We start from the raw sequence: 22,536 nt of genomic DNA on the forward strand, positions 1-22,536 counted from the left end.
GCACTGCATCATCATGAGATGCCAAACCCTCCTCTGTCATTTGATCATCTTTACCCCTCTGTGGAGATATAGATGGGTCCAAGAAATTGCGGAAAGGTCACAGTTGCTACCGGGTGTCGTGATTTTGAGGCTCACAGTCTGAGTGAGCCCTGCACGACATGCCCTAGTCAGCCATCCTTCCCTGTCAAAAGAACAGCATCGGCCTCTCCTTGGAGATATTAATGGACCCAACAGGAAGTGTTGCAGCCGCCAGTCAGGCGCCGTCCGGTGCGTCCTCAGGCTCAGAGTCCGGGTGCTCCTCGCGGTGGATGACCTCCAGGATCTTGACGACCTGCTCCCGGGGCAGCGTGCCGCCGCGAGCCTCGCGCTTCTGCTGCGCAAGCTTGACCAGGTTGCGCCACTTGTCCTTGATGTCCACGCTGTTGCGGCCCGGTGCGAAAATTGTGGTGTAGCGGTCCAGGATGGCCGCCCAGTGGCCGGTGCCCAGGATGGTTACGCCGTTGATCAGCGCGTCCCTCTCCTCGTCCGACCAGCGCTTGTTCTTCTGCCTGGCAGCCACAACACCTGCCCCTTCAGATTCAGCGTCTGAGGTTGTCTGCGCAAGCACTGCAGATCACGGTGGTTGTGAGGGGTTTTGTATAATATGCTCAGGTCTGCTGCTTGAAAAGACTTTGAAAAGACTTAATCGGTTCGAGGTGACGGGGTGCAAGAAATTGCTGAGCAGATACAATTGCATCAACGAGGGCATGATGCCAGCAAGAGCTCATGCCACTGTGAGGTTGCAAGCCGTGCCTGACAGAGGCAGGGCAGGCAACATTGCATCAAAAACCCATGGGCTGATCGGGTCACAAGGCATGCAAGGGTGGAGATCTGACCGTCTCCTGCCGGGCGACTCTGTGGCGGGGTTGGCTGCTGCGTCGGGCGCGCGCGCGGGTCGCGCTGGCGAAAGCTCGGCCTGGTACTGCGCGACGGCGTGCTGCGCCGGCTCTGTGAAGCGCCGCGCTGGGACGGGCGATCCAGCTGCAGCAGGCGCCAGCCTCGAGGGCCCTGCAGCCATCCTCATATCACAAATTCCACTTGCGTATGGGAGATTGCATGAATGCCTTGCTGGATGCTCCAATTAAGGAAACGGGTGCAACAAGCCAGCTCATGATATGTAAGTAAAAACCTCTTGGACTCTTGTGATGCTGTGCATGTGAGTGCACAGCTACAGGGGGTGGGCGCGCCTGGCATGTCGATCAGGGCGGCGGTGGCTGCGCGCTGGTCTCGTGCGGCGGTGTCATCCACCACGATGACCCAGATGTGGTGCTGCTGCCCCGGCACGAGACCGTACGATCTGACAGTCTTCTCGGCGCCGGTTGCGGTGAAGCTGGTGGTCGGGGTGAGGGTGCCCCAGGTGTCCTTGACCTGGACCTCCAGCGCGTCAGCCGGCATGTGCGTGCCCAACTCCTGCACAGGGCACTCAACTTGCATTTGCCGACTGTTTTGCAATGCCCGGCGTTTGGAGACCCATCTGCGCCCAAGATAACTTCCCAATGAGAGCGCCAAAAAGTGCCTTGATCTGAAGGAGAGCCTTGGTGAGTTTGATCAGCATCTGCCCTGAGCCCACAGCTTGCAGATGGCGTACCTCCACTCTGTACTGGATCTGGCGCCTGAGAAAATTGATTGTGGCGTCCTCCGGGACGGCAAGGCGGCTGGGCGGGATCTCTGTTATGAAGGAGTGCACAGCAACGTCCACGTATCTCCCTGACTGCCTGGCTACCTCCACAGCAGCATCCTCTGCCTTCTTGCGCGCCGCATCCTGCAACACCCCAAATAGGTGGTATCTCTTCAATGCTTTCTGCTTCAAGCAGTCACGCCTGCTGGTAGTGCAGGAGGCCAGTACTTTCCTGAAGGATGCAATGAAGCCATTGGCTTGAAGCCAGCATTGGAATTCAGATTATTGCCGAAATTACCTGTGCAAGTCCCCAAGTTGGCACATGCTGCGGCCGTGCTGCAGCTGCGGCAAGCTGTCGCACTGCTCCTGACCCTCCCCCTGCATTGCCAGACACACAGGAATGGAGCACGCTATATGACCAGCTGCACCATTGGAAGCTTTGCGTGTTATCACCCATCAGCGCTGCACCTGTGGGTTGCTGGGGCGGCTCCCTTGCTTGCCGCACAGATGGGCTTGCCGGTGCCGGGCGCTGAGGCAGGGAGGGACCACCTGGACTGCTGGGCCCCACGGACGTAATAGGGGCTCTGAACGGGGCTGCTATTGTTGCCAATGACTTTCGAGGTCGGCCACGGCCTCTCTTGGGACTTGCGCTTGCCTCCTCTGTTGTGTCAGTGTCAAGCTCGGCCTGCTCCGCCTGCTCCGCGGCCTTCTTGGCCTCTCTTTTCCGGAGCAGATCTGTCGACAGCATGCCATAGTGTAAGTTGTTAATTCCTGCTGAGTGTCTCAGAGGCTGTACCAGTGGAACCTCCCAGTGGACTTCCCTGACTTGCCAGCACTGACGTACCTGCGCCCATCTTCTTCTTCTTGGCTCGTTTCGCTTTCAGTTTCTCATGTGACTTCGTCTCCGTTTCCAGTGCCTCAGTGGGTTGGTACACCGCATTCCTAGTCCTCATGGCTGGTTGATGTCAACAACAACACGAGGTTGTCAAGCCCGAACACCTTTCAGAGGTGGTTTCAACTGGGCATAAGACTAAATGCACAATAATAATCTTTCATGCATCCAGAGCTAGATGAGATATTAGACGCCCGTACCTTCGAGACCGTTCACTTTGCTAGAGAGAAATTCACGAAAGGCCTCCTTCCCCCTTCACAATCAGACCCTCCAAGATCACCACTGCACAAATAGTGACAGCCAACATTCACAATTCTTTTTTTGCTGTCCAGCAATTTTTCAACATTCAGGTCCGGCAGGCGAGAATATCCGAGCTTTCGGAAGTTGGTTGACGTGGAACTGGCTTGCGTTTTTGAAGAGAGAAGCAACCTTGTTATAAAGCAGAAGACTTCGGATCCATTTCTTTATGCACCCTTTCCGAACATCGTCTGATTAAGTGGTCAGCTCCCCAACAGGCCTTTAATGACCGAGCTAGGGCTTCCAAATCACCAGGTGTAAGTGGGAAACACTGTCCCACATCTCATAATGGCGGGATTGCGAAACACAATCAAAGCAAATCTTGGATTTCGTGGAACACAGGTAAAACTCAACGCTTGATGCAAGGGATCATGTGATACTCTACTAGTACAACTGGTACAATGGTACAATTGAAGTGTCAATTCTTTCGGAGGCTCTGGTGCAAAGCTCATTATACTTTGAATGCTGCAGAATATTGCTGCTTGGGCTGTGGCTGGAGTCCTTGCATACTATCTCTGGGTGAAGCCGGAGAGGGAGGCTGAACAGGAACGCAAAGTAGGCTCTCGTTGCATGCTTTCCCTGTGTTCAGCAACTGTTTCACTTGATTGGTGGTGTTGCATTTACCAGCGGTCTGAGATCAGTGCATGCTTGGCTAGGCATCTCGAGAGAGGGCGCGGCTATTTGCAACCGAGAAGGGCTTGACTGAAGTTGACAAGCGACGGCCTGTCGCCGGTGAGGCTCTAGAACACAGTGCCTCCACTGAACCACTGTGACTCTGTACTCAACCCTTATGCATGATGTGGACTGCATTCACTGGATCACTTGATGCTCTGCAGATCCTCAGGACACAGGGCTTGTGAGAGGATCGAGGTCATGATCCGCAGCAATGTGGAGGACTGGGACAAGCCGCAATGTCAGCAGTAGCTGACTCCTGTGGCTGTACAAGAGCACAGTGAAGCAAATGAACTCATTGAGCATGTGTGTACATTTAGAAGGCAAGGACACTGTCTGCATTGATTCTTGAGTGTGGGTGACTCCTGATCCTTTCACTTGCACACTCCTCATACTTGCTCGGTGAGGTCTGTGGTCACCAATCTGCTGCTGCAATCCCTGGAGCAGCTGAGACAAAAGCTGATCGCACAGAGTTTGCGTATCTGCATCAGGTTGACACTGGAGGATGCAACAACAATGGCGCACGTGTGTGAGGTGACTAGGTGCAGGGAGCAAGCAATATGTTCCATTGTACCATGGAAGTTGAGTTGCCAGCCAGGGTGGTTGTCTCCTGAAGTAAATCTGCAAAATTTTAAATGGTATTGCAGGGGCATGACGCTGGGCCTCCCAGAGTGACGTCATTTATGTCTGCTATTGCTAGCATTTGCGGTGACATGTCAATGTTCCGAGCAGAGTCTGGAATGACATATCAGAAGGCTTGAAGGTGGCAGTGCCCATTGAATTCAATGGAAGAATACACTCTATTCTTGCCTTGACTACTAGTAAAATAATTTACACTGAAAGAAAATCACAGTGAAGCGTCGACGCTGACGTCAGACGCCTAAAACAGCTGCAAACTAATCATAGATCTAGAGAGAGACGGGCAGGCTCGCAGCACACTGCACCTGCAGAAGCAATTTTGCCGCATGCACATTGTGGCGGCCACCTTTGACCACATGCATGCTGATAAACAAACTCTAATACATTTTTGGAAAACTACATCTCAACGACACAAAACCAGTGTCAGACAAGTTTTCTGTGAGTTGCACTAGAGTACCTGTAACATTCAGTCAGACTGAATCAATTGAAGTCCTTATGCTGCATAATTGCCCATTCTCTGGGGCACATTACTTCCAGGTACTTCAGGAAACAGCTTTATGCATGCATCTCACCACTGCAGCAGCAGGGCACGAGAAGAACACAAGAGTTTTGAATGCATTGTATACTTCTGTGCGAAGAGCTAAACATGCAGCAGCTCTCAAGCGCTCATGAGCTTGGTGCCGGCCATGCCGGTCTGATAGTCATACGCGCCACCAGCAGAGGTGTAAGCGTTGGAGGTGTTTGTCAGCTGGAAGACCTCCAGCAGGATGCCGCGCAGGGCCCACCAAGAGGCATGGTCAGCCGCCGCATTGTAGCCGTTACTCTGCAGAAATCATTGCAACATCACTAAGCCACACCCACCTGAACAGAGAATACCCGAGAGAATTGGCAATCCGCAAGATTTATATAGTGAAGCAATTTGGATGTAAGGGCGTACCACGTTCTTGTTGCCAGTCCACACAGGGCTCTCCAGGAGAGTGAACCCGTGCACAGTGGCCCCATAGTTGTAGTAGCCCCATGTCACATTTGCAGCCCGCATCTCATCCTACAAAGAGTCATAAGTCATGATCTCAATCATTGTGAAGTACACCAGCACATATACTGTGATCCAATTTGCATGCATGCAGCCACGTGCACCATTTAATCTATTGCTGTACGAAACAGGGCCCTCTGGCAGACTTACCTTCCATGCTACTACAGAGTCTCCAGTGATGCCTGGATCCTCAGCTCCCGAGAATGCATATACACGAAGGGGGCTGCCTGGTAACAGTCTTTAGCTCTCAGCGCATTGCAAATGGGCCTGCCTCAGGAAGTCACATGCTTGCATGGCAGAGTGGATTCTTGACTATTGATTTCTTAGAATGAAATCGCACCTGCTTGCATCTTTGGGCCAGCACTCACCAAAGGACCAGGATGGTATCCTCCAACACCTGTCAACCAGCAAAAAAAGTCTGTCAGCAGCAGCTCTGCATCTCTCGCAGAACCTCCAGCATGACCAGGCCATCATGCGTTGCCACAAGCCCTTACCGAGAAGGCCAGGAGTGTTGGGCCAAGCGCGTGCCAGCTCAAACACTCCGCCCCCTCCAAAACAGTACCCGATGGCAAAGATCTTGTCCTTCTGGGCAATGTCGAGGGTGCGCACCTGGGGAGCACAACACTCTCGTTAGCTTCCCAAAATCAGAAAAACGGCAGATATCATCATCTTGCTGTTTGCATGACCAAAATTGCAGGGTGTACTACTTACAGTGTTCAGCGCAGCCAGAAGCCGAGGGCGGTAGTAGGAGGAATTTGAGCGGAAGGGCATCATGAGTGCTGATCGGTTGGCAGCCGGAATTGAGGGGCCCTGTTGAACCGCTTGGGAGTACACATCGGCCACAAAACCTGGAGCAGAAAGAAACTAGGTTCCAAGTACTTGTGATCAAATGAGGGGGAGTGAGGATTTAAGGCAGCCGCAAGAACCAGCAAGTGCTAGTACAATGCAAGCCATGAGGGTTGACAAGGAGCTGGTTCGCACCAGCGTAGCCCATGGACGCGAACAGATTCGCCCTAAATCTCTCATAGTTCGAAATGCCATCCCTGCATGTGAACACAGGACGACTTGCTTGCCTGACCTCAGAATGATGGGCCCACATTGCTAGTTTGAATGAACGCAACACAGATCCAGGCGCACCAGTCAGGATAGATGATGACGACTGGCCGTGGCCCAGATGTTGCATTGGAATAGGCAAGGTAGCCCTGCACCCCTCACGTCAGTCAGAAATCCCATAGTAGTCACGCTGAGGGAGGGAGCGAACACCTTTCCGAGAGGACAAGGAACCCAGCCAACCTTCAGTTTCGCGTCGCCATCGGCATAATCTACTGAAGAGGACACGATGGTGCTGGGATCCCAAAGTGTTGGGTATTCGAAGTCGCTCGTCTGCGCCCACGCAGCTAGCGGCGACAAAACCAGCATCACGACCAGGAAGCATGAGCGATCCTGCGCATATGGGAATAGTGAACACTTGTAAAGTCCAGCATCAAGATCAAAGCTTGCGTCGCACAGCAATAACCCTTTCGTAAAGGCAGAAGTAAAGGAATATATTTGCGCATGGGCGGATGCGGGATCTTCTCCATCTACTTATGATCTCGGGATGTTACCATGGTCCTTTGTTGAAGAATGTTCCTCATGTCCTACACCTGCCGCTTTGCGTGCTTAATTTGCAGCGATCGCGAGCCTCTGCCTCCTGTGGTGCGTTCCGAGACAAGGTGCCAATCTAAGATCCTTCCACGTCGGTTCACCGTTGCTGCTGGCTGCTGACAAATTGCCCGTGCGTGCTGAGCCTGCTGAGAGGCCAAATTTCTCTGCAGGCCTGCACACTTTGGATCCATGCCACACTACCTTGAAATGTCTCGTCTCTGATGTGAAATTAAATGACTATCCTTGCCGATGAAGCTGACTGTTCTTGTACTGTAATCGGATTTCATCAGATTGATCTGGAACGCTGCTTCCGGTTTGTGTTGGAATCTGCATTCATAAAGGACTTTGTTCCTTAACTTACTTTTCTGAGATTATTTCCATTGGAAGACTTCCCGATGGAGGACTTCAGAGAGTATATGCGCCTGAAAAACGAGAAGCTGCACGAGCAGTTCTTGGAACAGCAGAAGGCTGCTCAGGGAGACAGAGGCGGCATCTTCTCGGGAGTCTGCATTTTTGTGAATGGATTTACGAAGCCTTCACACCTGGTGCGGCCTTGCTCGTTATTTGCATCAGGTGCACTACTGATGGCTTGGGCCACAGCTATCTCGTTGACTGATTACGCTCATGCTGCAGGAGCTCAAGCAGATCATGGCTAGTCATGGCGGGATATTCAGAAATTACCTGCAGAAAGACGTCACGCACATAATATGCAGCAATCTGCCAGACTCCAAGGTCAAGCACCTCGAGAACGTGAAGGAGAGGTGCGCTGTCCTTCTGCACACTCTATGGTGACTTCTTGCTATTGTGGGCTCCCTTCTTGTCATGTATTGCTAAACTCCTCATCGTTGTGATGCAGAGATCCAAAACCCATCCTCCTTCCAGAGTGGGTCACGGACTCCTTGGAAGCTGGCCAGCTATTGCCGGTAAGGCTTCACTTGTCTATGTCTGTATGCAGTAATTGCTTGTGCCGCTGTTCAGCTGAGTGCATCGCAAACGTCCATGATCCATTGTTAAACCTCTGAATACATGCATGTGCAGGTGGAAAACTATTCGTTGTGGCGGCTTCGCGACAGACCTGGCCAAAAATCATTGACAGGCTTTGCTGCCCAGAGTTTCACGCGTTCTGCTGCACAAGAAGCTTCCCCTGCTGCTCTCTGGACTGGCGGATCAGGGGCCCAGTCAAACCAATCAGCCTCACAGAATGTGTCGAGAAAGCGAGTCCTGACGCTGGACTTTGCCGGCATCTCAAACGCCTTTGCCAGCAAGGATGTCAAGGAAGGGCAGAGCAGCGAGCCAGCAGCTGATTTGCCACCAGGCAGCCTACATAGTCTGGTCAGCATGGCCCAGCAGCTTGCTTCCAGGCAGGCCGATGGGCACACAGAGGCTCATACAGAGGCAGAACGACAAGGGCCAGCAGAGTGTGGTCATGGAGCTGAGGCTGACGATGACTTCAGCAAGTTACAGCACTGTCAGCTGGTTCAGAGTGCCAGCACTAATGTTAGCTGCACAAACACAAATGGACAGGCAGGCTGCGCAGCTGAGCAGGAAATAGGTCAGTGTGCAGTTGATGCTGCAGTGAAGTATGGTAGTATGCCAGAGGGGCATTCTCCTAGAGCTACAGTCATGGGCCCAGCTCAGCCCCATGCGGTTCATACCACAGGCGCAGAAGAGCAGAAGGGATGTGAGTCTGACATTAGCTTGCAAACGGCGCAGCAGATAGCAGCGCAGGCCAGACAGAGATGTGACATGCTCAAGGGCCCGCCGCGGTCGTCCCGCGAAGACCCTGCTTTCCAGGCCAATTACTTTGCCGCCTCGCGTCTGCACTTTATTGGCAGCTGGAAAGCGCGCATAGAGGCGCTTGCAGCAAGCATGGCCAACAATTCCCCCAAAGCGTGCCCGCCTGCTCGCGGCTCCTCTCGCGCCATCATCCACATTGACATGGATTGCTTCTTCGCCTGTGTTGCAGGTACTCCAGTGTCTGCATGTGTCATTGGATAACTTTCATGTTCAATCTTCACATGTCTTGCAATATAGCTGACGGAGTGATTTTGATTTCATGTCTGCCTGCCAGATTTTGCAATTCTATCATGATGACTACGCGTGTGGTTCTGTGTGATTGCCTGAGCCTGTGCCTCTGCTGCAGCGCTTGGGGAGCCGGCTCTGCAGGGCAAGGCTCTGTGTGTCAGCCACTCTGCCAGCTCGAAAGGAGCAGGCGAGGTGTCCTCTGCCAATTATGAGGCCCGCGCATTTGGCGTTCGGGCCGGCATGTTCATCTCTGAGGCCAAGCGCCTGTGCCCAGACATCATTGTGATGCCCTACATGTTTGAGAAGTACGAGGCCATCAGTGAGAAGGTGAGCAGATGCGCCTTGTCATAATCTGAACTTGAGCCACCAAGTGCTTGGTGTCAGTCTGCAACAAGAGGTCGAAAGTCTTCGCTACATGATAAAATTAATTTGCAGGGTTCTTGTGCTTGGTTCAAGGCTGTTGGTGCCCTGGTGCCAGGTGTACCGGATTCTGATGGAGGAGACATGCAGTGTGCAGCCACTGTCTTGCGATGAGGCATTCATGGATGTGACTGGCCTGGGCGATCCTGAGGCCATTGCCGGCAAGCTGCGCGCGCAAATTGAGGCCGACACTGGCTGCACAGCCAGCGCAGGGATTGGACCAAACATGCTCCTCGCCCGACTTGCCACCAAGCGGGCCAAGCCGAATGGCCAGTTCCTCATCAACTCAGTGCAGGTTGGTGCTCACAGGAGATCCTTCGCAGTAATGACAAGATGGTCCCCAGATCTTTAAGACATGAAAAATAGTAATCTATGCAATGACACCTGCTTGCCTCTTCTCTTCAGGCAGACGAGGAGCTGCTGAAGTTGGCGGCGGAAGACTTGCCAGGGGTGGGTTGGTCAATGCGTGAGAAGCTCAAGGCGCTGGGCATTACAAGTGTGGCCGACGTGCGCAACTCCAGGCTGACAATGCTGCAGCATGAGCTGGGCACGAAGTCTGGTACTCTGGTGAGCAAGCAGCCACTCTCCTGATATCCTTCTTCTATCAGTTCATCCTTGAGTTCCTTGAGAAAATTGGTGGGACAGCAAGCAATGCTTCTCCAATATCTGATTTGTGTGGATTGGGAGCAGGTGTGGGACTATGCCCATGGCCGGGATGACAGAGTGGTTGCGCCGTCCCAAGTGCGCAAGTCTGTCGGCGCTGAGATCAACTATGCCGTGCGCCTGGACAGTGTGGGGGATGCTGACAAGTTCGTGGATGAGCTGGCAGGTATGGAGCACTTCTGAAGTAGCCTTTCTGTTGAATTGCTCTTCTTGAGACTCTCTTTTTATCTATTTTCACAGGAACGGAATTATATGGTAAGCTTCCTTGATGCAAGTTTGCAGGAGAGTTGGCTGACAGAATGCTCAAGGCGGGGGTCAAAGGGCGTACGCTCACCCTGAAAGTGAAGCGCAAGAAGTCAGGGGCACCAGAGCCAATCAAGTTCCTGGTGAGTTGCTGAAATGTTCTGCAGTCTGGATCTTGATCTCGCCCATTTCTGGAGAGTTTCTGAACAAAAATTAATTTCATGGTAATGCAGGGACATGGGATCTGCGACAATCACTCTAGGAGTGTGACCATGCCGAGGTTTGTAGGGACGAGGACGGTGCTAGCCAAGACTGGCAAGGAGCTGCTGCGAGCCATGAATATCCCAGCACCAGACATCCGTGGCTTGGGCCTGACGGTATGTTTTGCTGCCCATATATCATTTAAATGTGATATCGAGAATTGATGTTTGTACGAGAGTCCATTTGATGCCTGTAAGAAGCTAAAATTGCTGTGTATGTGCAGATGACAAAGCTGGACAATGATACTGCCTCCAGTGTTGCTCGCCCGAGCGCACCTGCTCCTGCAAAGGGGGCACTTCCTGCACAGAGCCTATATGATCCCAATGCTCACAACCCCTTCGCAGCATTCTACGACCTCCCAGCCGTCAAGGCTGCCATGCCTCCACAGAAGGGTCGCTCGGACGCTGGTGGTGCGTCTGCTGCCAGGTCAGCGGCAAGCCCCAGCCCCCAGACAGTCCGTGGACCTCTAGAGGGCCTCCTACACAGGCAGGGCAGCCATGATGGCCCTGTAGAGAGCTCTGTGGCAGCGCAGCCGGACATGGGCTACACTGGGACCGCACATACTGTCAAGGAGCTACGTGGCAAATATGCCACTGGGGGCCTAGGTTACGACAGCCATGCGGCGGCAGCTGAGGTGACAGCAGGACAGGACAGCACCGGATGTCTGCCCTCAGCTAATAGTCCAGGAACCTTATTTCACATTCATGAAGCAGGCATTGTCTTGGAAGCAGAGCAGCTGGAATACGAGGATGCAGCAGAACTAGACAGTGGTGGTCACATGGCTATTGCGCCTGAGCCCAGCGAAAGCGCAGATGAGGCGGACATGGATACTATATCACCATCAGAGAGAAGGAATGCAAGACAGCAAGCTGCAGGAGCCAGTATCAGTGGCAGAGGATGTGACGCAGGCAAATTGCCAGAGGTGTCCCTCTCACAGCTTGATGCCGATGTGTGGTCAGAACTGCCACTGGAGGTGCAGCAGCAGCTTCTTCAGGGTGCCTCTGGGAAGCGGCAAATGCCTCCAGACGAGGACAGCAGAAAGCAGGTTTGCATAATTTTTTTACTTGCCTCCTCTCAGCAGGGACTGCTTGGAACCTATTTGGGTCTTCGCTGGGTAGAAGCCGTGCACCGTTGAACCGATGAACAACCAAGACTGATTGCTTGCCAATGCTGACTTTGGGTGCATGTGCACCAGGCAGGGAAAGGCACGCCTATCCAGGCCTTGCCCCCAGCATCACAGATTGACATTGCCGTGCTCGATGCTCTTCCCCTGGAATTGAAGCGCGAGCTTGAACGCGCCTACGGTACGCTCCTGTGATGCATTGATATATGACTATGTTGACCCCCTGTGCTACCAACAAGGCGTCTTAGATACCAACCTAATGTTCTGTGCAGGCGTGGGTGTGGTCAGATCTCCAGTACATAAGAGGAAAAGAGGCGGAGCGGTGCCCCAGGCTGGCAGGGTGGTGAAGAGGCAGAGACCGCTCACTGAGGCATTCCAGTCTCCACCAAAGGCGAGGTATGTACTGGCTGCTGACCTCCTTTGTGCTGATACTTTATTTTCAGCCATCATTTGCACATCTTGAGGAGACATTAGCAACGCATGCCTCTGATTTGCAGCGCTGGTCACATGTGCCTGTAGGGTGGCGGTGGGTGGGCTCACTATGACGCAGGTTGACCCTGCTGTCCTGGCAGAGCTGCCCCCAGATGTGGTGGCGGAGCTGATTGCAAGGCTCCCACCTTCCCATGAGCCCTTTGCAAAGCAGGGAAACCTGAGTCCCGATGCATCCCAGACTGAGGATGGCGCTGATGCAGCCCACGAGGGCAAGGCAACCAGTGGGCATCCAATCGCTGCAGAGCGTGCTGCTGGATCAAAGGTGGGCAAGTCCTGGGTTTTGCTCAAATTGTTCATTGCCCAAGATCTGCAATATTTTATTTCTCATGTCCTCAGTTATATGCCGTATTGCTGCTTGATTGGCCCTGCTATGGTCATGCAGCGGTGGAGGCAGAAGCAGCTCGGTCCAGCAGAAGACGTTCGGCAGGTCTGGTCCGCACTGAGTTCCGTGCTTGAGGAACTGGGCCAGTCTGGGACCAGCGGCTTGGAATCATTACCATCGGAGACAGGCAGCCAAAGCACGGGGTGCAGTCAGTCATCTGCAGAAGAGGAAGCTGCAATGTTGGAGTCTTTCAGCCGACTGGATGCTGTTTGTGAGGTTGTGCGTGAGTATGGCAGCAGCCTGGTTTGCAGTGATCTGGAGAGCATGCAGTTCTTGCTGACCCGGCTTAGGACCGCCAGTCTGCACTGGCAGTGTTTCTCGAAGAGGCTGGACACGCTCTCATTGGCTCTTCAGGAAGCTGTGCAGCAGGAGTACAGAGGCAGAATTGTGCTAAAGTAGTCCGCTGCTGGGGAACTGACTCTGGCCCTGTCATGCTGTCACGCATACTTTTGGCATCTGTTGGAGATTTCTGGCATTGGTGGATCATATCTGACCAGCAGGTGTAAGAAGCTCTGATATTATGTTTTTAGAAACATCCGGATCCAGTCATATTGGTGACTAAACATTCGCTGGACCCTCTAATGATCTCTGGAAGTCATCTCAAGATCTCTACTGTGGATCCATGGAATGATCCGACAAAACGTGAATGCGAGTCTTTGGACTCCTTGTAGGAGCTGGAAAGAGCCCTCTCATGATCATGAGCTCTGCTTGCATATGCATGTGGCAGGCTGCATTAGGAGCTCGGTACTTCTGCATTGTGCGTGCCATGTCTCAGGATCGTTCCATGATGCCATATCATATATGATATGGGTGCATGCATGTGCCAGCACTAGCCGGCCTAGCTGCCAGTGGCGCCAGCTTCATGAATCAGCTGTGTACATTTGTGAGAGGCCTACTAGGACTAGTAGTCCAGCCTCCTGCGGCAGCCCACACATGGGCATTCCTAGCAGGCCTGCTGGCACGATCACGTTCCGCAGGCTCTTCTAATCGGCATTTTGCTGTGAGCTTGCTATGATTAGGGAAGGAGCATGGATATTCCAGGGAGATGATGTGAACAGAATTCCATGTTGCCTGTATAGGTCCCTGGTATGCATCCAAATTTTGCCGCTTGAGATGACAGATCAACAACAGGGACTGCAACCCCAATAAGATTGCCGATCTGCGAAATAATCGATGCAGCACACGCATCTTCTTCTCATTTATGAAAAAATTAGCGGTGTCATACCTTGTCAACAGTGATGAAGACATCTTGATACCTGTTAAGGCACAATGAAAGTCCTGCTCCTTATCGACATCGCAGCATTCAAAGAAGAAAGATATACAGCATTAGACAGATGCCTGCTGACAGCTTCCCGCTTGCTCAGTTGCGCAATACAGCTCGATGAGAAGGGGGCCATTCGTTGGGGCTACAGAATAATTAACTCCCAGTATGAGCCAGAAGCTTTCGCGACGAGATATAAGAACGTAGATGGTCACCCAGATAAAGAGTTCCCATCGGGGAGTCCATTGCAGAAAGGTGGGAAAGTCCATAAGGTCTTCTTTGCCCAAGTCACAGTTTGGTGACTGGATGGAAAAATTCAGGACAACGGTCTTTGATGTCCCAATGAAAGCGATGTGCAGGTGGTGCAGACCTCCTTGAAATCTCTTCTGAGGGCATCATTCAGTTCGCAAGGGTGCTGCAAAAGCTGACACATCCAGAGATCCTGCCTGCGCTGACAAGTCTGAAGAGTGGTGAGCATGTACAAAGGTCCGCAAGAATGTGATGGCAAGGATCATGTGAAAGTTGCAGATGATGGACTTGATGCAAGTTCTACTGCATACGCAGATGATTGCAGCTCGAACACCACAGTTGGCCGCTTCCAGTGCATCCAGAAATACTTTGCACTGCTCCAGACGTACTTTACAGACGGCAAAGGCAGCCTGCAAGATGGTACGGCGAGACATGATGGATCACTCTCATGCGCTTTCCTTTTCGAGTCACAGCGTCTGGAGCAGGACCTGTCATTCCAGCAAGCTGTCATGCGACGTTGCAAGTGATGCGCAGGTGAAAATATAGCATCGGAGCATGGCCCAGGGTTGGTGCTTCTGTTCTCTGCTGCGCCACGGACACCCCAGGATGCGCTGACGTTTCTGGAGCTAGGTGCCCTTCACCATAAAAAGCTGCGCATGTGAGACAGCTCTGCTATCATGCCCAGAGGACAAGTGGAAGCTGCAAGTCTGAGAAGGTTATGTGGTTGCGCAGATGCTGTCAAGACAGACATGGCTAGGGCGGACATCTGGAGCATCCTCTCTGCGGCTGCAAAACCAGGGTTGGGCAGCATCTTTGGCAGCATGGAAGTGCAGCCCTGCTGGATCGACACAGGTGACCACCACCTGTGTGAGCTGGGTACTATGCCATTTCAGAAGGCATCCTCATTGAAATCGACATGTTCTCAGGTGTTGCGGCAGCGTTGGGCCCACCACTGTTCTGCTTGCAGGAGCTCCAGCCAGTGCAGTGCCCCAGGGCGATGCAGCAGAGGACTGGCGAGTGGGCGTACAACAGTTGCATTTTCCCAACGCAAGCTTCCGCTATGGCGTTGTTGGCAGTTATGCTCACGGCCGTTACCATATCCGCTACGATGATGGGAAATTGTACGAGCATGTGGATCCTGGGCGCTGTGACATGGACTGGGTGCAGCCCGATGCTCTCAATCTGGCTTCGGTGGCGCGGAAGGGTGCGCTGCTATTCCTGCTCCCACAGGGGGTTTGACCATTGTGAAAATTGCAGCATACAGTGAGTCATCTGATCTACAGCGCATCTGAATTGCTATGTATACCCTGCAGAAGTTGGACAGACAGGGGGAACCTACAAGGAGCGGTCCTGCACGGAGCAGATCTGCGCCAGTCTGGATCAGATCCTCAGGTCTGCATTCAGCGACTAAAGCCAGCTCGACTTCAGCATTGCATGTCGCCTTTGCCCCCCTTTTCTGCGCAGTGACAGACAATTGGCAAGTGCCCATTTACCGATCTATCCTTGTGCTTCAGGCGCTTTGGTGTGGGCGGTTGTGAGGAACGTGCTGTCTTCAGCCTGCGTGACCTGGCAAGCCCTCTGGACACCCTCCTCATCAGCGCACACTATGCACCACTGTTCAGCCACCTGAAGGCAGTGGACAGGTCCAGTGTCTGCGCACAGCTTGCGCAGCTGGCGAGCGCTGAAGGTCTGGTGACCGATGGCATGGGCTCGGTGAAGCAGCTGGCAGCCTCTCTGCAACCCGCCGCCACTACTGGTGCCGGTCGAAAAGGCGCGCTTTTTCGACTGCTGTGGCCCACACCCACCATCTTCTGAAATAATTGAGATACCCATGAAGGCTGCTGACTCGACAACACCAGAGATCTCCGGCTCATGGCTGCTGTGCTTGCTTGTGCCAACAGGCACCATCATGGACAGAGCAAAAGAGATCAAGAAGGGGCGCAAGATGGAGGAAAAGGCTGCCAGGAAAGCGGCCCATGCGAAGCGTACCGTGGGCCGAACAGGGATGGAGGTAGACAGCGCATGCTGAAAGACCTTTTTTTGGATTGCATTGTAAGTTTGATACCCATTCGTGCCATCAGAGTGTTTGTGATCTGTCATCATGCATGCATGGGTGTGGCGCAGGTGAAGCAGAACAGGGCTTCACCGCCAGAGGTGGGCTCTACACGGCCATCGCCAGGCACGGCCAGCATCCAGGTAACCTGGGGCGAGTCTGTTCATTTGCACACCGTTTGTTGCATTTGCATTGTAATCCATGAAATGACATGGAAAAATGCTGCACAGCAGGTGAATGGGAGGGAAGGAAGGGAACAGAGCTTGCCTCCTGCAGAGAGCCCCGGTGCTATGCGGACAGGTGCGTCTGGCATTCCCCCCTGCATAAGCATGTAGAAGCACACGTTTTGACTGGAAGCCTTCCTTACTGCTAAATTTTCTGTGCAGATGGGCTGTGCAGACCGCAGTATGACTTCCATTCCACCAGCTGTGCGCCTGAAATGCTGGAAGCTGCATCCAGGCAAGTTCCTCCCTGCCTTTGCAAGTTGAAACTATGTGATCCACTTGGCACGCCTCAATATGCCAAGGTGTGCTTACCTGAACTGCCCCAAAACCCTCTCTTGGCCAGCTCATTGTTTGAATAATGACTTTTATTCGTTCACCGTTTCGGGGAATGATCTGAGAATGCAATATTTCATCTTGCTGTCATGCAGATTCCGGGATGAGCTGCACACATCCCTCAGGGATCCCCAGCTCTGTCTGGCAGATCTCTACATGATGGAGAGACGAGCGGATGCCCTTGTTAAAGATGCTGTGAAGGCCTTGCTGAGGTTTGCCACGCAAATTACCTGCACATGCAAACCTCACATACATTAATTTCCACCCATTGCCGTTGGGTCTGTACAGCACTGTCTGTTCTCCAATGCAATGAGTTTTATCATTGTTTGGCAGATTTGAGGCAGCGGAGATGGAGGAGGCAGGCAAGGGCGCCCATCAGAGCGCGGGAGCTCCACAGGCGGGCAGGAAGTGGAATGCCGGCAAGGGCGCAGACCCAAAATTGGCTGCGGCGGTGCGCGTGCTGGCTGCTGGCCTGCTGCTGGGCTGGGAGCAGATCCACGCCAAGCACCCCAACCATAGGTCGGAGACGGCCGGCCAGAAGTGCGCGCGCCGGGATGAGCAGCTGCTGCAGCTCCTGCTTCGCATGCACATCCTGGCAACACTTGCCACAAAGCTGGGTGCGCTCACAGACTCCATTGATATTACCACTGTTGCGGCTGAAGGACAATTTACTTGTGCATGTCAGCCCGCGATCTGAGTTTGCTATCAGCAGCCTCTGAAGTGGCCTTTTATAGCCCAGCAGAGCTGAGCATTTGAGGGATTTGTTGAAGGGGTGCCACAGCTGTACATTACCATGTCAGATGGCATGCGTGGCTGGCCCATGTTTGAAACACACATTCTCTTGCTGTGTGACTCCTCATAGCACATTCTTTGAGCCCACCAGCATTGGCCGGTGATGGTTGAAGCGGCTCGGTGCACGCGCAGATGCAAAGGTGACCAAGCGGCAGAGGCGTGAGGTGGTGGAGCTGTTTGATCAACTGGGCATCAGCCTCATCGGCGACGGCGTCAGCGCAGCAGACGTATACAACTCCGTGCTGCAGCCCTGCTTTGGTATGTTCTCACGTGACCAGCTTTCCAGTCCATCACCTGTCATCTGTCCTTCGCATGTCAGATCACATCATCAACCTGGTGCTTTGGATCTCATAGAGGTTGTATCTTGTGTCCAGGTGCTCAACTGCCGGACCTCATGCAGCCACTGGCCGAGTCGTGTGGGCAAGCAGAGGACAGCCTGCCCTCCCTGCCGTCCTTGGGCACCCGCGTGACAGGGTCCTTCGCAAAGCACTCGCAGAACTCCGAATGCTGCGGCAGCGTCTCCCCTTCGGACATCTCCACCGGCAACGCCAGGTGCATGCTCCACCAAACTCCTCCATGAAGCAGCAGACGATATTCACTGTGCATGAAGTTCTTGATGCAGTACACCTTGCCACCTGTCAATTGCCCGCGTAAGCCATGTCAAAGTGCACCCAATAATGGGGGACTGAATGTTCTGGTGGTGACAGGGACAGCAGCTTTGGGAACAGGCCGCGCGACGTGTGTCGGTCCTCCAGCATGCTGTCTGGCAGCCACTCAGCCTGCCAGACAGGGCAGGGCGGCAGAGACATCCAGCACGCCAGGCCTGCTGCGAAGCACTTGCTGTAAGCACATCTCTTGCCCCTCGATGACCATCTGTCACTCGATGATATAAAACTCCCAGCTGGCTCAATGCTTACATTCTTTGTTTGAAGACTTGCAGCGAGGCTTCTCTTGCATGCACGCAGGGTGAAGCAGAAGGCTGGCAGGCCAGCGCTGGAGCGCATGGCATCACGGTCACGGCTGGCTCCAGTCGGTGAGCCCCTACTGCATCCATCAAATTTATATCACCTGCTCTGTAAATCCTGCGTCTCATCCTTGCATATGCCAGGAATTAAAACAGCTTCAGCTGGGGCATGCATCCGCAAGTGACAAGCCCTGTGGTGTGCGACAGTGGGCAAGCTGTCCATCGCGGACTTGCAGCGCAAGAGGAGGGACCGCAAGCGCCACGGTGGCGGCAGCAGACCGGGCTCCGCCGCCGTGCGTGGGAAGGCTGCGCCCGCCCCCAGCCAGCCCATCTCCACCACCCCTGACGCCCAGAGGTGACCCGCCCTGTGAATCATGGTTCTTTGTTCCAAATACGAAGGTGAAAGAAAAACACATATTTGGAAGTATGCGTCTCCACAGGACCGCTGCATTTTGCCAACAGCATACAGGGCAATGCAGACAGCATCTTCTGTGACTCTCTCTCCATACTGAGGCTTTGTGGGTGCTCGGCAGGACGCATGCGGGTGGCAGCACGGTAATGACGCCTCAGTCGCGCCGCAAGGCCACGCCGGACGAGGATGTGGATGTGGAGTGCATCCCAGAGACGGAGATCAAGGGCGGCGGCTCCCACATGATCAGCGCCGACGTGGCCTCCCGCCCGCTCATGCGCCAGCCCTGCTTCGGTGAGGCCCATTTCACTGTTGGTAATGCTGCTGTAATCACGATACTGGCACACATTCCCAAGCACATCACTGGTTGCACCTCGTGTGGATACGTAAGCTCAGCAATGGCACCAGGATGCTGCAGGTATAAGAATCCTTTGCAAAAGCCATCTGCACGCCTAGCAAATGTGCCTGCCACGCTATTCACTATGTCTGTGCATGATGTCAGGCAGTGCAGTACTGTGAGAGATATCAAGGCATTGCTAGAGGTCAACTTGCTGAGTTTGGCACTCCTGCCGCAGGAGGGATTCCGGTGACTGATGAGCAAGGTGGTGAGAATCTGGCGCTCTTCTCGCGCGATGAGGAGGAGGCACCTCCAGCAGACGGCCGCCCGCCTTTGCAAGGTCATTTACACCAAACATCTCTTTGATTTTCGCTTCTACAGCATCATCGCCGCAGCACTTGATGGAAAGATTTCTGCACAGAACTGACGGAAAGTGATGCTCTTCTGCGCAGATGTTGGCGTGAAGCAGCCGACCGCTCAGGGCACCTGGCTGTTCCCGGCACAGAACAAGCGCAATGCCCCGTCAAGGGCAAAGCTGCAGGCCGCTCAGCAGCCGCCGCAGCTGCCTCCACAGCGATGCCTGCTGGAATCGCTGGACTTTCAAGTTGGCGCTGCAGAAAAGGTCCCCGCTGCGCCACACGAGCATCACTCGCCAGCTCAGCATGACATGCCCCCACTGCCGCACATGGCAGTCAGCGCTGCAGCTGAGCTGCAGCTGCAGTCGCCCAGCCCTATTCCCCGTCACTCACCAGAGGTTCTCCCGGCAGACGACAGCATTGGCGTTTGGCAGGAGGATGTGCTGCCCTCAGAGGTCCAGGAGGACATCGGGGAGGTCGGAGGCCCGGCAGCTGCAAGTGGTGAGGATGGGGACGCCTCAAAGCCGGCAGCGGCATCAGTGGATGGCAGCTTGCCAGCAGACTCGCCTATGGAAGAGGCAGAGGCCGCCGAGGAGGCGCAGGAGCCTCCACCAGAGCCAGAGCAGCCTGCGGCGCGCGATCCGTATGAATTCGATACGGACGAGGACGCTGCCAGCGATGGGAGGGTGGAGCTGTACAAGAGTGCTCCGGCCCATGCAGCCAGGGAGGAGCCTGCCAGCGCTGCACAGCCAGAGCAGCCACAGGCAGCTCCGCCGGTGGGCGCAGCTACAGCGGCTCGGCGGAAGCCCAGCACATCGCCGTGCTACAGCGACGCATGCATGCAGGGTGCAGGCCAGGCGCTGACGCAGCTGGCCGACATCATCAACAGGCTGCCCAGCGAGGCCTCACCGGCTGAAGCTACAGATGCGGTGCCCTCCTGCAAAGGCGGCGCTGACAGGCATCGCCCCAGGAGAGCGCAGCCGCGCAGCGCAGCCCCTGCTGAAGCCGGCGTGCCCGCCTCTGGAGTCTCCACAAGGTCGGGACGGCGGCGGCATGAGTCTGGGGCGGGTGACGAGCTGCAGCACCCCAAGGGGAAAAGGCGCAAGGCGGAGGAACCAGCAGAAGCGGCAGATGCAGATGCGGTGCCCGGCCGTCACCTCCGGAGCGGCAAAGTTGTGGCAGAGAGCGCCGGTCCGGCCAGCGTCAGGAAGCGCAGGGAATCACAGGCAGGGCAGCCTGCGAGGGTGGCTGCAGCAGGCGAAGCCGCGGAGGCACCCAGTCGTCCCGCAACAAGGTCATCCAAGCAGCCGCTGGCCTCTCTGGCCTTGCCGCCAGCGGGGACGCCTGCAGGCCAGAAGCGGAAGGGGCAGCCTTCGCGTGCCACCCCCAAGCCGCGCCATTCCTCTCAGAAGCAGCAGGCAGAGAGCGGCCCAGAGCCCACTGCATGCCCTGAGGACGAGGCTGCAGGGCAAGGGTGTGCGAGCGGAGCAAGGCCGCAGCGAAAGCGGCAGACACCTCTCCGACTGGACGGGGCGGAGTATGAGCTGCCCAGCTTCATGGCAGGCCCAGCAACAGGCGCAGATGCTCCTTGTGGCAAGGAGAGCTCGCAGGAGGTCCCGGTCCTGACAGAGAACCGCTCGTCACAGCCATCGCAGACACTTCACAGCCTTCAGCCGGCTGCACGTCGTGAGGACAGCGCTGCGGCACAGCAACGTCCCAGCGCACTGCAGAATGTGCGACCGCAGCGCGACAGGCGCTTGTCAGCGCATCTGGGCAGCGGAGACTTTGAGCTGCCTGGTTTCATGGCAAGGCAAGCTATGGCGGCCAAGGCTGCGCATCCTGAGCAGCTGACAGAGGACAGGGTGGAGCCTGCTTCAGCACCAGACGGCGGTGCTGACACAGAGCACTGTCCAGATGCTGACCTTGAGGGAGCCGTGATGCCAGAGGTAGCACATGTGTCCGCCTCAGAAAGCGACGGCCCTGCACTGCATGGAGAGGCCGCCCAGGATAGCGGCTGCCATTGGGACACCATCGTGATGAGTCCGCTTGCCGAGGGTTCAGCTGCTCAAGGGCAGGAGCATGCAAACGCGGCTGTTCCACAGCAGCAGGAGCCTCCGTGTGAGGCGCAGCTTCCACCCCAGGAGCAGCCAGCAGTGGCCGGCAGCCAGCTGGGAACCCCGGCACAAGCGGACCCGGACCTCTTTGTGAGGCGCTCTACTCGTAAGCTTGGGGTGGTGGAGCACGAGCCGCTAGATTTTTTCACTCCAGCGCCACGGTCTTCCCGGCCCCGAGTGACCCTCGGCACAGCTGCCGCGCGCACATCTGGGTGCGCCCCGGCTTCTGCTGGAGGCCCTCGTTCAGCGGCGGCCGCTGAGGCCCAGACTCCTGCACCCTTCCGCAGCGAGCAGGTGAAGGCAGCAGCAGAGACCCTGTTGCAGCGGAAGAAGGCAAGAAAGCTGGCTCCTGGCTCCGCGGCGGCATGCAGTGCAGGGCAGGCTTCCAGCTGGGGAACTCAGGCAGATCAGCACTCTGAGGGTGAGCAGGCTACAGCAGAGGTATCATCAGGCATCCTGGAGGGCAAGGTGCAGCAGCAGAACAAGCGAGCTGGCGCCAGCCGACACAACTCCTGCAGCAAGATGACAGGTGTAGGGCAGGCGTCTGGCGATGCAGGGCGATGCAGAGCAAAGAGAGCCTGCAAGACTCCTAAGAGGCTGCAGGCTTCACCGTGAGATGTGCAGATCGTTAGCCGTGTGCACAGTGAAAGTTACCTGTGAAGTCCATTCTGTTTTGCTGCAAGTGCTACAGTATTAGACTTTCTTCCTGATGGCCGTTTAAAGCAACATGAGAGGTTCTGGAGATATTGATTTCAAGGGTGGACAGAATGGTGAGTAGGCATGCATGATAGCAGAAGACAGGCCCCGTCTTGCAGGGTGAGATGAAAGAGCGCAGCCCAGCCCTGATCCTGTATGTGTGCATTAGAAACAGTCGCAGGAATTTGCCATGTGCACAATTGCAAGCTATGATGAGTCTTCTGTGCTTCAATATACATCTACTCCAGTGTCAATGATGTGAGTGACGGCTTGAAACCTTTCAGAAGTGTGACAATTGCCAGCCT

The 22,536-nt window shown here is 54.8% G+C and overlaps 5 protein-coding genes across 5 annotated transcripts; 3 read left to right on the forward strand and 2 right to left on the reverse strand.

Moving 5' to 3' along the window:
- Positions 1 to 253: 253 nt before the first annotated feature.
- On the reverse strand, positions 254 to 2,610 carry COCSUDRAFT_59065 (hypothetical protein; the record flags this gene model as incomplete). The annotated part of the gene is made up of 7 exons (XM_005651025.1): positions 254 to 548; positions 876 to 1,047; positions 1,212 to 1,449; positions 1,628 to 1,801; positions 1,956 to 2,035; positions 2,126 to 2,392; positions 2,502 to 2,610. 7 exons carry the CDS (start codon positions 2,608 to 2,610, stop codon positions 254 to 256), a joined length of 1,335 nt encoding a protein of 444 aa, XP_005651082.1.
- A 368-nt stretch (positions 2,611 to 2,978) lies between these two features.
- On the forward strand, positions 2,979 to 4,169 carry COCSUDRAFT_32203 (hypothetical protein). Its single transcript, XM_005651026.1, has 4 exons — positions 2,979 to 3,188; positions 3,318 to 3,401; positions 3,503 to 3,578; positions 3,683 to 4,169. Exons 1-4 carry the CDS (start codon positions 3,135 to 3,137, stop codon positions 3,721 to 3,723), a joined length of 255 nt encoding a protein of 84 aa, XP_005651083.1. The 5' UTR covers positions 2,979 to 3,134; the 3' UTR covers positions 3,724 to 4,169.
- Positions 4,170 to 4,262: 93 nt separating this feature from the next.
- COCSUDRAFT_32204 (alpha/beta-hydrolase) lies at positions 4,263 to 6,846 on the reverse strand. The gene is made up of 10 exons (XM_005651027.1): positions 6,795 to 6,846; positions 6,484 to 6,633; positions 6,328 to 6,392; positions 6,172 to 6,233; positions 5,902 to 6,038; positions 5,685 to 5,799; positions 5,531 to 5,587; positions 5,341 to 5,417; positions 5,095 to 5,202; positions 4,263 to 4,980 (listed from the first exon to the last, which is right to left on the reverse strand). The coding sequence occupies exons 1-10, from the start codon at positions 6,795 to 6,797 to the stop codon at positions 4,816 to 4,818; spliced, it is 939 nt and encodes a 312-aa protein (XP_005651084.1). The 5' UTR covers positions 6,798 to 6,846; the 3' UTR covers positions 4,263 to 4,815.
- Positions 6,847 to 7,229: 383 nt separating this feature from the next.
- COCSUDRAFT_11964 (DNA/RNA polymerase) lies at positions 7,230 to 10,786 on the forward strand (the record flags this gene model as incomplete). The annotated part of the gene is made up of 12 exons (XM_005651028.1): positions 7,230 to 7,379; positions 7,468 to 7,595; positions 7,691 to 7,757; positions 8,119 to 8,166; positions 8,551 to 8,800; positions 8,978 to 9,141; positions 9,395 to 9,578; positions 9,719 to 9,846; positions 9,970 to 10,108; positions 10,225 to 10,328; positions 10,419 to 10,562; positions 10,670 to 10,786. Coding segments are annotated over 12 exons (1,623 nt in total), but the record flags the coding sequence as incomplete, so codon positions are not given.
- Positions 10,787 to 16,912: 6,126 nt separating this feature from the next.
- COCSUDRAFT_59068 (hypothetical protein) lies at positions 16,913 to 22,150 on the forward strand (the record flags this gene model as incomplete). The annotated part of the gene is made up of 9 exons (XM_005651029.1): positions 16,913 to 17,180; positions 17,488 to 17,613; positions 17,730 to 17,907; positions 18,063 to 18,197; positions 18,321 to 18,388; positions 18,527 to 18,674; positions 18,853 to 19,022; positions 19,304 to 19,405; positions 19,518 to 22,150. The coding sequence occupies 9 exons, from the start codon at positions 16,913 to 16,915 to the stop codon at positions 22,148 to 22,150; spliced, it is 3,828 nt and encodes a 1,275-aa protein (XP_005651086.1).
- Between the last annotated feature and the right edge of the window lie 386 nt (positions 22,151 to 22,536).

Source organism: Coccomyxa subellipsoidea, assembly GCF_000258705.1.
Source record: "Coccomyxa subellipsoidea C-169, whole genome shotgun sequence".
NCBI classification, from domain to species: domain Eukaryota; kingdom Viridiplantae; phylum Chlorophyta; class Trebouxiophyceae; family Coccomyxaceae; genus Coccomyxa; species Coccomyxa subellipsoidea.